A 17,217-nucleotide genomic window follows, 5' to 3' on the forward strand; every position below is an offset into this window, starting at 1 on the left:
CCATTTAGAATAAGAAACAGAAAGATGCCCCATGATAAGTTCTAAATAACGCCAGTCAGTGCTAATCACATATATAGCACATAATAACCTACTAAATATGTTGTGTCCGACTCTAGATGTTTCTGACGCAATAAAGAGACAACTGATTATCGCAACTCCTGATGCTTGTAGAAGGTTTTAGTCGGCGTAGACTACATTTTAGCGTTGGAATCATTTTAAATTAGCCATCGAAAACCTTCAACATTTCACACTTGGAAAATAGCTCCCCTCTCCCCCTCCGTTATAAGAAGATTCCTTGCACGTAACTCCCACTGTTACAATAAATTATTCTAGCGCAGACCCTTGCGTCCAACTGCATGGAAATCTAGAAAACATGTAGCTGGTTTAAAGTGAAACTTAATACAAAATTGTAGCCAAGGGATAAATTTCCATCAATACAAAAATAGAATTTGTTTTTTTTTTTTTTTTTTTTTTACACATTGCTGATACAATTTTAGTTTTTGTTTTAAAACCCTTTTTCTAAAATTTGTTTTTCAATTTTTTTTTTTCCTTTTTAGTATTACACAACTTTTTTTTTTTTTTTTTAAAAAGTTGTGTAATACTAAAAAGGAAAAAAAAATATTTTACAAATCACCAAGAAAAACATTGGAAACCTCTGGGTGCTGGTGAAAAACTACAATAGATCGTTCTAATAATAAAAATTATTCTTTTTAGCGTCAATTATTAAGATCTGTACTCCATTATGCATTATAGATGTAAACTGAAATATTCAGAGAGAGACCAGATTGCAGGAATTAGCTCTTAGAGGCCTATTTATCAACGAGTTTTATCATAGGCAACAAGTGATAAAACTCGTAGCGTATGATAAATGGTGCTCCAGCCAATCAGCTCCCAACTGTCACCTTTTTTTTTTTAAAAACAGATGACAGTTGGGAGCTGATTGGCTGGATCACCATTATATTATGCAACGACTTTAATCACTCGATGCGTATTATAAAACTTGTTGCAAAATAGGCCCCTTAGTATTCATGATCCATGCCCCACTTTTCCCAGCTACAAGGATGACCACCTCTATTCCGCAGATACAATCTCCCTGCCTGACAAGGAAATAGACTTAAACCCCCAACTCTCAGACTCCAAAACCACCATCACTGACCTCCTGGTCCAGTTGCACCAGTTTCTGCATGAAGAGGATATTGTGATCGGTTGTAGCAGACACACGAGCCTGAGCGCACTAGCGCCACCAACAGGCCAGGAAGTAAATGACATGATGGCTGAAAAACAATGTGCTAGACCTGTCACTGATTTTATCTCCCTTCACTGTATCCCTAAATACTTATACGGACTCTACGACCGATGGGCTGCAAAGAAGGGGTTAATAGACATTTGGCCAGAGGAAATGTACACAGAGCCTCAGGGGTGAAGAACACATTACACAATACCCAGAGGTCAGTCCTACAGACTGGCGGTCATTGTCCCCGTAGAGATTAAGGCATTCTCCTATTTCACATGCTCTCTGCCGCTTTGTGTATGGAACAAAATGTACAGGTTTATGTCAAACTTGGAAAATAACCGACTTCTGCTAATTCAGGGGGTGATTACGGGGATGGGCGAGGGGCATGGCTGCTCCAGAACGGTAACCAGATCAGATCCTGGACTCTAAAAAAAAACTTTTTAAAATCTATTAGACACTTTATAGAATTAATTAGTTATTACTGTTTTCTGCAGCTTATTCATTTATGCAATTATGTCATTGAGCTGAGGTTCTAAGATGGTAATTGGGGTGTTTATTGGAGAGATGAACATACACCCAGACTTGCTGGTGTTGTCTTGTGCTGCTGGCATTTGTAGTTCAACAAATGCATAGCACTGAGTTGCATGTATTTTCAGAGAGGTTGATTGGTGGCCAGTGGTGGGGATCTATAGATCCTGCTGTCTGCTTAAGAGGCCTGGGGTCTACAGAGTACACTCATACTCCAAGTGTGTACTCCAACAAGATGAGATGTCTTTAACAAGATCTAATTCTACCGCAATCCATTGTATCTAATCTCTGACACTTGGTTTACAATTCCCCCCTCCTAATCCTCCTCTAATGCATCAGAACCAAGGAATCGCTGAGAAAACAGATCATCTAACATCACAGGGTTCCTGGCTGTGACAAGCTGGAGCTTTTCTATCGCCCTAATAAAATGGGCGCGCGCACGGCTGGTGCTAAGTAATCGCGAGCATAAACTAAAGCTGCTGTCACTAGACTGGGGGGGGAATGAGGAGCGTCCAGGCCTAGTTGGGGGATCCCCATTATCTGATTGGGGATCACTGTAGTAAAACCACAAAAGAGGTCTATTAGTAGCACTTGCGGGTAAGGAAGGGACAGCGGGCGTAGGCTTCACAGAAGCGTTGCATTGGCTCAGGTTCTGAGTAACTCGCTCTCACGCAGAACAGAAAGCGAAAATGAAGAGAAAACAAGTTTTCTTTGGAAAATATACATATACCATTTATGCTATACAAGAAAAGAAAGGCCAGTTAGTTCAACTAGGTGTGCACTGACCTACCCTGTACAAAAAAATAACCCCAAAAAAACATCACTTTTTTGAAGGTTCCCTGTGATTCTGTCGGCCTTTCCAGTCCAAGAACTGCTCGATCTACGTAAAACAAGGGTTGGGCCCCTCTGAGACATTACTGTCTGGCAGTGTGAGCAGCGGAGTGGGCACTTACAGCTCCAAGGACACTCGTTGAGCTAGAACTTCAGAAAACTTTTGGCTCGCGGTGGTTGATCTACAAGAACAAGCTGCAGATTGTGGTTCCGGGCGCAGCACAGAGAACGGATGGCGGACCAATAGGCTATGTAGTGAGTGCAAGCCCAAATATTAGGATAACATGATCTCTCCGTACTTATGGTCATTGGTGGACACACGACTTCTCCAGGGCAACTTGAGAAGTTCATGAGGAACCTCTTAGGAGGCCAATCCATCATACCCTATTATACCTTTCATGGTCACACTACAAAGCACAAATTCAGGCTTCACAGATGTTCTTCGGTTGTTGTGGGAAGAACATGGTGGACCGCGTCATGAAGGACAATTCGCAGGGTGCCCAAAACCTGCACTTTTACACCCCTTTCACTCACTTTTGGCCAAGCACCTACAACCCACGCATTAAGGACCTCGGCATCACACTTGTTCTAAACTGTGGTTACAAAATAAAAAACCTCCTTGGTTTTAATGGTCCACCAGAAGGCCACAGCCTTAAGCCTGTATAGTTGTTACAAGTCTCTGAAACTCTTTTTTGCTGGAGCCCAGGAGCTGTCGTTTCGTGCGGACATTTTTTTTGGGGGGGGGGGGGGGAAAGAAACGACGATCTGAAAAACAGCCAGGATTTGCTGCCTCTGTAACTGGAGAAGTGATGTTCTACAGGCCTTCCCCGGACATTAGGGATTTCTACAGAGCTTTTGAGAAATAACATTGGACAACGTCCCTGAAATCTACCTGTGCGACGTAAGGTGTCCATTATATACGGTTTCTGTTACAGACACAGCAAATCCCAACCTGCAAATTTCTATACATATTAAGTGAATTCTGTATTGCCTCCATCCAAAGAGCCTTAGTACAAAATAACCAGTTACCCGATGGATCTAAAATCAGGCGTTTCGACGTCTATACCACAGGATAAAACAGTCCATTTTTAATTGCCAACATACCTCGCCAAACCACTATGCGAGGGGCTAGATTGAGCTATGTTTGTTCGTTGCTAGTTACGGCCTAATGTCAGATATGATAGCAACCCTTTTACATTTCTCCGCCTGAGTCTTCTCTAAGCTTGTTCAGGAGCAGATGTACAACCATTTCTCCACTCCACGAGGACCCAACGATCACATGAGAACACAAAGGATCACAACACTCTACCATTGTCCTTGCACATCATATATAGCAATATATGTGTGTGTGTATATATAAACAAAACAATGATACATTCACCCTCCGAGATCTGTGCGGATTGTTTTGTTTCAGATACCGGGGGGCCAGAAGCCCCCACCAAAGCCAAACAACAACAACAGCGACTGAAGCTCCAGCAGCGACAACCAAGCCGCCTCCTGAAAGAGAGGCGGTAAGTGGCGAGCCCAGCCTGTACGCCCAGACATCCGTCACTGTTCGTGGCGTGAGAGCGCGGTCCTAGCTCCGTGGATGCGACATAGGATGAAGGAGGGGGGAATCCTGGACGTATTCTGCATGTGTAGATGGGACCACAGCGTCTCTGAGGGCGGCCCGCGGGGAGACCGCCGCCCACCGCGCATAGCCAGAAGATGTCAATCCTCTTAAGTCATTTGGTGAGGTGCCTCCAGCATCTCCATTAAGAAGGTGTCGATGGGTGTGTCTCCTATTAGCTTGAAAAAGAAGAGGTGTTCCAGACATTTCAGGCCGATGGATCGGAGGGCGGGTAGACGCAGCAACAGCTTCGCAAACCTGTAGTTTAAAAGACAAAAGAAAGACAAGTCAGCGACTAACAGTCACGCGGCAGGAACGTCATTCAGGGCAGCTCATGACATAATCTGACCAGTAAAATAAATTGTAACTTGTGTAGATTTACAAAAAAACAAAACAAAAAAATCTGCATGAAACAGACGCAGTTCAAGATCCACCACACGCCTGTGAGCCCCCACTACCAGCGGCGGTTCCTACCTACCTCCTGTGACTGCTGTAATAAAAGCAGAAGTGGTTTCCCATGGGAAGATCTATCTGCTAATCACCCTTCAGTCACATGGCGTAGAGTGTTCCCTCCCATTGGCAGCGCTCTATCTGCTAATCACACGTCAGACAGTCAGTCACATAGCGTAGAGTGTTCCCTCCCATTGGCAGCGCTCTATCTGCTAATCACCCTTCAGACAGTCAGTCACATGGCGTAGAGTGTTCCCTCCCATTGGCAGCGCTCTATCTGCTAATCACACGTCAGACAGTCAGTCACATGGCGTAGAGTGTTCCCTCCCATTGGCAGCGCTCTATCTGCTAATCACATGTCAGACAGTCAGTCACATGGCGTAGAGTGTTCCCTCCCATTGGCAGCTCTATCTGCTAATCACACGTCAGACAGTCAGTCACATGGCGTAGAGTGTTCCCTCCCATTGGCAGCGCTCTATCTGCTAATCACATGTCAGACAGTCAGTCACATGGCGTAGAGTGTTCCCTCCCATTGGCAGCTCTATCTGCTAATCACACGTCAGACAGTCAGTCACGTGGCGTAGAGTGTTCCTGCCCAGCAGCAGATACAGCGCTACCAATGAGAAGCTCTTATTACAGCAGCCACTAGCACCGATGCGGTTTATACTGCGCATGTGCGAGGCTTGTGTGAGTGTGTGGTTTTTTTTTCCTCCTTCTTTTACAGCGCATATGTAATGTATAGGGGCAAAACTGCAGCTGAGGGGATAGCTATGATTTACCGCCGGACCCATGCCCGGCGGTTGGAATCCCGACAGCGGCATCCCGGTAGAGGAGGAAATCCTGATCGTCAAAGGTAAATATTGTCTAACCTATTTCTACCCCCTAACCCCCCCTTAGGAGTGCCTAACCCTAACCTTCCCCCCCAGTGCCTAACCCTAATCCCCCCTTACCTGCCGCCTAAACCCAAGCCCCCCACAGGGGTACCTACCGCTAACCCCCCCTTCCACTAGCCTAAACCTAACCTCACGGGGGTGGGGTGCCTAACCCTAAGTCCCCCCGGGAACCCTAAACCTAAACGCGGCTATCCGCGCCCGGCGGCCCTTCGATCGGGATATTGACGCCCGTCTTTAGACCCTTGCCGGGATATGACAGTCGGGAAGTCGGCTGTTGGGATTAGGTCCGCCGGCTTCCCGTCTGGTCCCCCCCTATAATTCCTTCCCTTTGTCACTAGCCGCCCTGTAATTCATCCACTCCTTTCTGGTCCCCCCTATAATTCCTTCCCTTAGTCACCAGCCGCCCTGTAATTCATCCACGCCTTTCTGGTCCCCCCTATAATTCCTTCCCTTTGTCACCAGCTGTAATTCGTCCACTCCTTTCTGGTCCCCCCTATAATTCCTTCCCTTTGTCACCAGCCGCCCTGTAATTCATCCACTCCTTTCTGGTCCCCCCTATAATTCCTTCTCTTTGTCACCAGCTGCCCTGTAATTCGTCCACTCCTTTCTGGTCCCCCCTATAATTCCTTCTCTTTGTCACCAGCTGCCCTGTAATTCGTCCACTCCTTTCTGGTCCCCCCTATAATTCCTTCTCTTTGTCACTAGCCGCCCTGTAATTCATCCACTCCTATGTGGTCCCCCCTATAATTCTTCCCTTTGTCACCAGCCGCCCTGTAATTCATCCACTCCTTTCTGGTCCCCCCTATAATTCCTTCTCTTTGTCACCAGCCGCCCTGTAATTCGTCCACTCCTTTCTGGTCCCCCCTATAATTCCTCCCCTTTGTCACCAGCCGCTTGTAGTTCGCTGGAGGACGGCTGGTTATCTAGCGCACGCATGGGGAGTATGTTACATTACATATATGCACTGTATATATACGTAAACAATGGTTAACTGAAAATTCCTGGACTATAATCAACACTTTTGTGCTTTTAAAACTGCCTATGAGTAACAGCCCGGTATTCAGACGCTTTCCTCATCATCTGCACAAAGGGCTGAGACAGAAGTCCTGGGTACCCCCACAATACCGGGAGGATAGAGCTGCGTGCACCCCTAACAGATATATCTACAGATGATGGTTGTTTATACACACTGACCAACCGCTAACTGCGGGTCACGTCGCGCTACCCGACGGCCCCTGCAGCAAGCATACGGGAATGTCGGCTGACCGCCCGTACATACAGCGTCGATGAGCAGTTATATCTGCCATCAGCTCTGCAGCACAACCGACGCGGTATGTCTGCGAACGGCGTCATTCAGACACATCGCCGGTACACACTGGCCGACGCGCACAATATATTGGCCGATGAATTCGTCGTCAATATATCTGCCAGTGTGTACCCAGCTTAAGACGATTCTCACTAATTGCCAACGGTGTCTCCTGGGATGCCGAAGACTTATTTTGTTCCCCGTCATCACGCAATCTACGTGGTCGGAGGGGGGAGAAAAAAAATAAACCAAATCTTTTTACGGGTTGGAGAGGGGCCAGAGAGAGGGTAATTTATGCTGAGCTGTTGAGAACAGAAGTCCGAGCGCCAGGAAAAACAAGGCTTTCTGAACGCCATCCAGGATGTGCAAGTTTAACATTTAAACTAAAACATATGACTGTTGGGGGAGGGGATCCCGACTCCTTCGCTGCTGAGGCCGACTTTTCTACCAGAGTTCTCCTGGAGGACATGGGGTGAATTAGAGGAGACTTGGATGTTCTTAAAGAATAAAGCAACATTTTCCCTGATATTTATTTCATTATTAATATTTTGCAGTTAATATTCCTTTTAAGATTAAAGCTGAAGACAAAACATCTGAATAAATACATGGAAATGTTCATCTTTTATCCATATGGTGCCGCCAAGCGTCCGTGGCGCCCTACCGGAGGAGTACAGTGGTATAAACAAGAGAATACACTAGCAAAAGGATCAAACAGACAATACAGGAAAAATAAAACTAAATGAGCTAATGACCACTAAATAAGTGACAGTAGCACTTAATGACCCAATCACCTAGAAAGGATCAGAGTCACCGGCTGTAAGGAGAGCGCACTGGAGACCAGGATAGTGCAGGGTGGAGGGCCCTGCTGGTGAGAAGTTACAGTCTTAAGGGGGTGAGGGCTATAACTAGGAGATGTACTGGAAAGAGGGGAGGGCATGAGATAAGAGTGTGAGGAGGGTTGGTGGGCTTTAATGAACAGTTGTGTTTCCGGGGTATGCTTGGATCCCTGCAGGCTGATAGACCAACTAATAGGGTGGGGAAGGGAGTTTGAGAGAAGGGTGAAGCACAGGAGAAGTCTTCGCTCATTACAAAACTTTGTGCTACAATCGGCAAAACCTCCGTACACGCGGCCAGTATTAGTGCTCTCTGAATAATTCAATTTTTAGCTATACAGAACGCTATTCCTGAAATGGGTTGGGTATGTATACCGGCAGTCGGGATGTCTGCTGTCAAAATGCTGACAGCGACATCCTGATGCTCTGTATCCCGACAGGGGTCGGATGAGTAAGTATACTAATCCTCCCCCCTTCTCCCCCTAAGCCTCCCCCCTTGGTGCCTAAACCTAACCGTCCCACCTTAGGTCCTAACCGTACACCCCCTCAGTGGTGCCTAATCATCCCCCCCTGGGGCTAACAGCTAAGAAGCCCCAGTGTACCTTTGATCGGGATAGCGGCTGTCTACATTCCGGCGTTGGATTACGATGCCTATCTTCAGGGTATGCAGACGGGAAGCCGGCGGACCTAATCCCGACAGCCGGCTTCCCGACTGTCATATCCTGGCAAGGGTCTAAAGACAGGCGGCTATATGCGACATCCTGATCGAAGGGACGCCGGGCGCGGATAGCCGTGGGGTGGCCTTAGGGTTAGGCACCCCCCCCCCCGGGAGGTTAGGTTTAGGCTAGGGGATGGGGGGGGGGTTAGCGTTAGGCACCCCTGGGGGGGACTTAGGTTTAGGCGACGGGGAAGGGGAGGTTAGGTATAGGCCAGTGTTGGCTAACCTTGACACTCCAGCTGTTATGGAACTACATAACCCAGCATGCACTGCTACAGTTTTGCTATTAGGGCATGCTAAAACTGGGGCAGGGCATGCTGGGATATATAGTTCCACAACAGCTGGAGTGTCAAGGTTAGCCAACAATGGTCTAGGCACTGGGGGGGAAGGTTAGGGTTAGGCACCCCTAAGGGAGGGTTAGGGAGTAGAAATAGGTTACCTTAGGACGATCGGTAAGTATTGCCGGCTGGCTCCCTCGGTGTCAAGAGCCGAGTGCTACACTGTATAATTGTCACTGAGGGGGAGTCTGCACCCTGGTGTCACCCCTCGGCAGGTGACGCCCGGGTGCGGCTCGCACCACGCTTGTGACGGCAATGCCCATATCCTTCTGCGGGCATTACATGGGCAACAGCAAAACTAAAACATAGTTTCTTTTATGCAATTACAGCAAAGCCAGAAAATCTGTATTTTCCCAGCAGCAACGCTGAGCGGCTCCGTATACATCCGGTCCCACCTTTACCTTGTGGTACATTCATGCCCTGTGGACCAACATCGAGTCGGTTGCCAGCGCTCAGCGCTCGCGACCGACTCTGAATAAGGTCCTCAGTCTCATCCTTTTCGCTCAATGTGGGTTTTATTCACCCCTGCGATGCGCTACGACGCAAAATTTAAAGAAAAGTACGGTACAGTCGCAACGGGCGTCTCACACCGTATGGCGTTAAGACACTCAGCGTAATAGGACACATCTGTACATTTCCTAAAGCATCAATATGAAGGTAGTCTGTGAGGAGGTGTTATACTCAGTAAGGCCATGTCCTGGCGTCCGGTGTTCTCTGTACATGACAAACTCACAGACCTCTCAGATGTTGTCGTTTTAGGTCTATGGGGTCAGCCCAATTACGTGCGAGTTGGGTCCTGCGATGTCCTACTCACGGGGGAACTCTCACTGCGATTTACATTTACAATCCAATTCCTAGCTCATATTTATTTTTCAGAGGAAATTAGCAGGGTTTTGTGCGTACCACTCTGAGCAGGTGAAAAAGTCGGGAAAATCTGTATTTTCAGGTAAAAATGTCAGGACACAGGGCCTGGTTCAGACCCGCTCGCAAACGGGGCGATGTTGGGGCATTCACTCGCTCCGGGGCTCGCTACAAACGGGGTGGCTGTCGATGTTGATCGACAGCTCGCCCCGCTTTGTAGGCGGGGAAGCTAGCCAAACTGAGGCGTTCCCGAAGGAACGCCTGCCGTTTGAGGGCGGCCCTACTGACATTACTAGTGATGTCAGTAGTTGAGCTTCCTGCTCTATTAGAACAGGAAGCTCACTGGGGCTTGCGGGAACGAGACCCTACCACAAGGGTCTCGTCGCAAGCCCGGTGGTCGCGACTATCACCTGGCGAGTGGCCAGGAGGCCAGCTTAAAAAAATAAATAAATAAATAGCGGCCGCCCTGATTCAGAGCAAGCTCTCGCTTTTTGCGAGCGGCTCTGAATCAGGCCCACAGTGCGGAACCTCTAGTACACCCCACCCAATGAATAATCAGGTGTTTAAATAGTATAATTTGGCCAAGAAAGACATGTCAGTTTTCAGGCTCAAGAATGGATTAAATGATGGGGCGGACAGGTACATGAAGGTATAAATGATGGGGGGGACAGGTACATGAAGGTATAAATGATGGGGGGCGGACAGGTACATGAAGGTATAAATGATGGGGGGGACAGGTACATGAAGATATAAATGATGGGGGACCGTTATGGGGAGGTGTAAATGATGGGGGACTGGTATGTTAGTGGGAGCTCGGACTTTCATCTCTTCACACTGAACTAACACTTGTTACATCTCCAGCTCGCGCTGCAGCAGGTCAGTTACCATGAATTAGTAACTGGAAATAGACATTTTCAATAAACGTTTCAGTGTGGTTGACTTGTAAGCAGTGACTGCCAGAGATTCAGCATAGAATATTAGGAGCCAGAAATAGAGAAGCTGGCCAGGATTTCCTGCCGTGCACACTGTCCGCAGCCAGAAACACATATTTACACATCAGGTCCCAAGAAAATCACAGAGTGACCGGGACACGAAGGGGAAGGTACTCACCTCCCCGGCTGCTCGGGATATTTGTGTTTGCAGTATGCTTCCAAAGACGCGTAGACCTTCTCACGCAGGGCCTCAACTTCCGAGGGGTTCGAAAGACCCTTGGAGTCTGCAGAGGAACATACAGATACAAGTGACATAAATATACAGTATACATAAAATGGATCTAAATAAACGGTTAGGCATAACAGAATAAACAACCTCTGTTCATGAAGGGATTCATTTGATGGTGTTATGGTATCACAGATGATATGGCAGTGTGCGAGGCCCCGACAACGCCCTAACTGGATCACTGCGAAGACTGTTGGAAAACGTGGTAGAAAGACGGGCGCCATCACGCGGTCACACAAATTAGCCCCAGGGACAGTATAAGACACTGTGTTCTGTGTGCCATGAAGCTTGATATTGCTTTATTTGATTTGGAAATCCCCCCCCGCCCCCCTTGATTCGCACCAGGCTCACAGCACCCCCTCCCTGGTGCGCAGTACATCTTTGCTGCGCTGCGAATAGTATTTTTTTTCTTTAAGGGGTTGTGGCCACGCCTCCCGCGATTAGGTCACGCCCATATCAGTACCCAGGCCCGTGGCGTCTGTCTATAATAACTATATTTTATTACATATAGGGGGAGATTTATCAAATCTTAAGGTGCACATCCACTACTTCTCAAACTTGGTCCTCGGGACCCCACACAGGTCACGTTTTGCAGGTCACCCAGCAGGTGCACAGGTGTAGTCATTACTCACTGACACATTTTAAAAGATCTACAGATTGAGCTAACTATTTCCCCTGTAATTCTGTGAGGCGACCTGGAAAACATGCACTGTGTGGGGTCCTGAGGACAGAGTTCGAGAACCTGTGCACTAGGCGATATTAATGAGCGATTGCACGATTATGACATCGTAATCATGCAATCGCTCATTAATCGTGCACTATGTTAGAAATGACCAGCGACGCGCACTCCCGCTGGTCATTTCCAACATCAATCATCGCCCAAACATGCCGGTCAATCTGCCGATAATGACAGATTGGCCATGTTCGGCGATGAGGGAGGGTGCCTGCACTGAGCGACATATCGTTCAATCTAGGCACCGCAGGGGATGGGGACAGTACGATTACGATATAATCGTACTGTCTTCTCTGGGTCACATAGTGGATGTGCGGCTTTAGGGGGAGATGTACTAAGCTCTGAAAAGTGCTAAACTAGAGCGTGATAAACCACCAGCCACTCAACTCCTAACTGTCATGTTACAGGTTGTGTTTGAAAAATGACAGTTAGGAGCTGATTAGTTGCTATGAGCAACTTCGCCACTTTATCTCTCTGCAGGATTTGATACATCCCCCCCTAGAGATCTACAGCCCACATTTCATATTGTGATTATTGCGCTATTCAGCACAAGGGTCTGAGCCTCCCAGCAAAGTCTGATCCTGGGAAATATAGGGCCTGATTCAGACCCGGTCGCAAGCGCTGAGCGCTCAAAACTGGGTTGATGGTGGCCCAGAGCGCATGCGCACGACGGAGCCGCCTCCGTCGTGCGCATGCACAAGACCCGGATAGTGACGGGCAAGCCGCCGCTCCGGGTCTCGCACCAAAGGGGGCGTGCTGTCGATGTTGAGTGACAGCACGCCCCCTTTGGTGGGCATGCCGGGGGGGTGGCTGCCCAGACGGAGGCGTTCCCATGAGAACGCCTACCGTCTGGGGACGGCCCCACTGACATCACAAGTGATGTCAGTGGGAGAGCTTTCGGCTCTGTTTGAGTCGAAAGCTCTCTGGGGCTTGCGGCAACGAGGGTCTCGTCTACCACAAGGGTCTCGTCACAAGCCCGATGGTCTTGACCATCGCGACCATCTTCCTGGCCGCACGCTATTGCTGTGGGTGGTCACCCACAGCTATGAGAGCGGCCAGGAGGCCGTTCTAAAAAAAAAAAAAAAAAAAAACCGGCCCTGATTCAGAGCGAGCGTCCGGCTCTGAATCAGGGCCATAGTCCCCAATTATTTTCCTTTTTTGCTACATACGAACATTCTGTACTATAGGAGACCTGGGGGAACTGGTCTATGCTCCCAGCCAGAGATTGTACCCGTAGGGTGGTTTATACATTATATATACACACACATAATATATATATATATAAATAAATAAAACAAACCCTGATCATCCCTTAGGGGCAATGTGGCACCTACCTGGGTTGAAGAGCACGATGGCCCGTAAGCAGCCCAGCTCGCTCTTATCCATTTGCATATCCCGCATTTTGGAGACCAATTCTGTGAGAACCCTGAAAAGAGGGGGGAAAATGGGCTAAATATTCCCCATTACAACACAGGTCGCCCCTCACGGAGAGAGGAGGACACATGTAGTATAGCGACATCATATAAGAGCCAGGTTATAAGGGTCTGCTCATGTTTTTGTCTCTGAGAGAGGAACGCACAATACATAACGGGGACATTTATACACACGGAAATGCTGCATGAAAATAAAATCGTTCTATGAACAGGTGTAACATGACCCCACGACTACGAGTGTCAGGATCATCTGTATTACTGTCACCTAAATGTTACATTTTATGTCTTCTAACCTGATGATATTCATGTATCTATTTTTATTTGGCTAACCAGAAATGACTGAGTACAGATGTGTCCTCCTACACCTAGCGTTGAGACGCGCAGAGGAGAGTAGCGTACCGTATATTTCGCTAAATTGTGCATATTATACGCATCGCGGATCAGTGAAAAGCCGCACACGGTGTATTAGAGACGCTGGGCTGCGACTTTATCCGCACGGGAATTGGTTTCACACGCGCACAAAGTGGCAGATTCAGCACAGTGATACTTGGCGTAAGGAAAGCTGTGGCCACTCCCATCAGAGCCTCAGCCGCGCAAATGTTGCACATCACAGTGATCTGCGTATACTAGCGATACAGCTTTATCACTGCCAGTAGATTTATTGGAATCGGTATGTAATGCCGACGGCGGCAGCCTGACACATCGAAATCCCGGCAGCTGAAGGTAAGTAACCTAACCCTCCCCTGCCCTCCCCACCCCACCCTTAACCCTACTTTAGAGGTGCCTAACCTCCCCCCTTAGTGCCTACACCTAACCCCTCCACCCTGCACCCTAAACCTAACTCTCCCGGGGGGGGGGTGCCTAACCCTAACCTTCCCCCTAGTGCCTAACCCTAACCCTCCCCCTAGTGCCTAATCCCCAACCCTCCCCCTAGTGCCTAACCTTCCTCCTAGTGCCTAACCCTAACCCTCCCCCTAGTGCCTAACCCTAACCCTCCACCTAGTGCCTAACCCTAACCTTCCCCCTAGTGCCTAACCCCTAACCCTCCTCCTAGTGCCTAACCCTAACCTTCCCCCCTAGTGAATAACCCCTAACTCTCCTCCTAGTGCCTAACCCTCCCCCTAGTGCCTAACCCCCAGCCCTCCCCCTAGTGCCTAACCCTCCCCCTAGTGCCTAACCCTAACCCTCCCTCTAGTGCCTAACCCCCAGCCCTCCCCCTAGTGCCTAACCCTAACCCTCCCCTAGTGCCTAACCCTAACCCTCCCCCTAGTGCCTAACCCTAACCCTCCCCCTAGTGCCTAACCCTAACCCTCCCCCTAGTGCCTAACCCTAAGTTCCCCCAGGGCTCCTTAAACCTAGCCCCCTCCCCATCCCCGGGCTAAGTGTTTATACTAACTCGTCCGAGGACAATCGGGATGTCGGGGGTCAGTGTTCCGGCCTCTGGATTAACATAGGCGTCGGCTTTTCGACGCCTATCTTACATCCCTTGTCGGTCAGGAGGAGTCGGGATTTGGACCGGCAGCATTGCGTCCGCTGGTCTATTAACTACATCCCGTTTTATTTGTGGATGTAGGAGGCACATTGTGAGTGAAAAGCCTCTCTGTGCGGCCGAGTCGCCTGGGACCTGGCGCACTGGGAGGGGTTGTCAGCACCAGTGTATGAGGACACATCTCTACGCCATGTTGTCGCATATGCCGATTTCACGGTACCTTCCATTATAGCGAGTGATCACCCAGGACACTGGAGCAGGGGGAATAGCTCCACTGAGAGCCCCGCACTTTATCCAATTATCTATCATTTATACTCGCTCTCCTATGCCAGGTCAGACCTTTCCCAGCGCTCAGCATATGACATTCATGTTCTGTATGTATAACACAATGCTAGCCCTGTTCTGTCGCCAGCCCCGTGTTTCATCGCTGAGCCGCAAGCGCAACAATATGGCAGCTCCCTCCGTGCTGCTTACACAAATCTGTAGTAAAATAAGTGATTCAGCGTCGCTAACTAGAAATAATGTACAGACTGCCTGGCCCCGTCTAGGGAATGACAGACTGCCTGGCCCCGTCTAGGGAATGACAGACTGCCTGGCCCCGTCTAGGGAATGACAGACTGCCTGGCCCCGTCTAGGGAATGACAGACTGCCTGGCCCCGTCTAGGGAATGACAGACTGCCTGGCCCCGTCTAGGGAATGACAGACTGCCTGGCCCCGTCTAGGGAATGACAGACTGCCTGGCCCCGTCTAGGGAATGACAGACTGCCTGGACCCGTCTAGGGAATGACAGACTGCCTGGACCCGTCTAGGGAATGACAGACTGCCTGGACCCGTCTAGGGAATGACAGACTGCCTGGACCCGTCTAGGGAATGACAGACTGCCTGGACCCGTCTAGGGAATGACAGACTGCCTGGACCCGTCTAGGGAATGACAGACTGCCTGGACCCGTCTAGGGAATGACAGACTGCCTGGACCCGTCTAGGGAATGACAGACTGCCTGGACCCGTCTAGGGAACGACAGACTCGCATGTAACAGTTTTATGTCTCTTTATAAATAAATCATTGTGAGTAGGATAAGGAACAATCTCTAACCGGTCAAAGATGGCTCCGACGCCCGCACTGTGCGCGCTGTTCCTGTGCACATGGAGTCCGGTAGCGAGGAGGATTCCATCTTTCACGGCTATTGACCGATGGGAGAAGGAGGCGATGAGGAGCTCGTTCCAACCTGCGCAGAAATGAAACAGTCACCAAAGTTTTACCAGACAGACGCTACAGCCGGGGAGGAAGAGATGTTACCGCAGGCAAATAACCGCGCTGGATGGATGAGGTTAGTATACAGTAACCCAGGCACGCGTACAGTGACACAGAGGGGCCTGCGATACAGGGCCACAGGCAAAGTCGTGGTTCACACAATATTCTCGCAGTTCACACAGGAAATTTTTGTAGAAAACTCCTACGGCTCATGCGTCTCACAGAGCGTACACACACGGGTGCTGCTGTGATTGAGGCGCACGTTAGCAGAAATGTGGGCGGCGACTAGCATTGTACGCAAAAATGGCCTGTGTTATGGTTGCGCCGTGGGCGTGTCAGTATAAGCAGCAGCATACGCAGGCGCACAGCCGCGGGCTGCGGTCTGACACTGTACCTGCCATAAGGCCTGGTGCAAGTTTCAATGGTGAGACAGATGGTGGCGTATGAGGACGCACATTCCGCCGCACGGTTGTATACAAGGGAAGGAGTTTGCAGCATTGGCGTAAAGTCGCAGGTGGGCGACCGCCAACAGGCGCTATAGCTCAGAATCCGGCCTGAAGGGTCCTAACTAAAATAATAAAGCATAGAGACACACGTCGTGACTGTTGTGGCAGAGAAATAGTTAATGTTACTTTTATCCTTTAATTATTTTCTCCGCACCGTAAAACAACAGGAAGGGGGGGGGGGGGGGGCTTGGGGAACGCGCACATTTGCTGATTCATGGTGTGGTCACAATCCCTAAGTCAGTATGGAATATAAATACGCCCCGTTCGCCACGTTCTGTGGGTCACTTGGGAATCTGCGCTGCGCAGGCCTCGTGCACCCGGAGTGAGAACACTTTGCCATCTTACATTTTCGGATGAGGAACCCGAGGATGGCGCCATTATCACCTCAGCGCGTTATACGCATTGGAAGATCATTCTCCGGAGACTCGCAGCTGCCGGCCCCCTTGTCACAATGTTATCACTTCGGGTCGCACCGAGGCATTTCTGAGTAACGCTCGCCGCTTCCCAGGGACAACATGGAGTCTGGAAACGAGGCCTCTTACACGGGCGAGATGGACTCCGGCTGACAAGTATTCCAAGTGATGTTTTTGTTTTTAGGGTGCGTTGAAAGGAAGGGGGCGACTTCTAACCCCGTCAGCTCTCCCGCTCCCTTAAGCTGTGTCTCATCAGGGGACGCATGACTGGAGACAGCCGCACGCTTAGCTAGATGTTGGGCTGTTAATGTTTCATGTGCGGTGAAATCCCCAGAGCCCGTTCCCGACTCTCAATAATAGATGAAGCCACTGGGTAAAATACTGCAGGGAAGTTATATAAAGCAATGGGCAGAGGATACCGGGCCTGGATTCCGGGGCTCAGCCCAGTCTCTGAGGAAGCGATTGCTGTAGGGTAAAAGCTTTGCTGCCTTAATGTGTCCCCCCATCCCCCATGACAAGCTGCAGTGTCAGCCATGTTGTGTGGTCCATTGACCCACTTATCCCCTCTGTGC

The 17,217-nt window shown here is 49.4% G+C and overlaps 1 protein-coding gene across 2 annotated transcripts in view; it reads right to left on the reverse strand.

Annotated features, from left to right (window-relative positions):
- Positions 1–970: 970 nt before the first annotated feature.
- LOC148481760 (retinoic acid receptor RXR-alpha) overlaps positions 971–17,217 on the reverse strand; it is an 81,085-nt gene continuing 64,838 nt past the window's right edge. For both annotated transcript variants that reach the window (XM_088453039.1, XM_088453037.1), the window contains 4 exons: positions 15,568–15,700; positions 12,887–12,978; positions 10,712–10,817; positions 971–4,460 (listed from right to left, as the gene is read on the reverse strand). In XM_088453039.1, coding sequence (XP_088309165.1) covers positions 4,313–4,460; positions 10,712–10,817; positions 12,887–12,978; positions 15,568–15,700 — 479 coding nt within the window. In that variant the 3' untranslated portion in view covers positions 971–4,312. The remainder of the gene's footprint in view (positions 4,461–10,711; positions 10,818–12,886; positions 12,979–15,567; positions 15,701–17,217) is intronic.

This window comes from Taudactylus pleione, unplaced genomic scaffold (genome assembly GCF_031769625.1).
Source record: "Taudactylus pleione unplaced genomic scaffold, aTauple2 ptg000566l, whole genome shotgun sequence".
Lineage (NCBI taxonomy): Eukaryota > Metazoa > Chordata > Amphibia > Anura > Myobatrachidae > Taudactylus > Taudactylus pleione.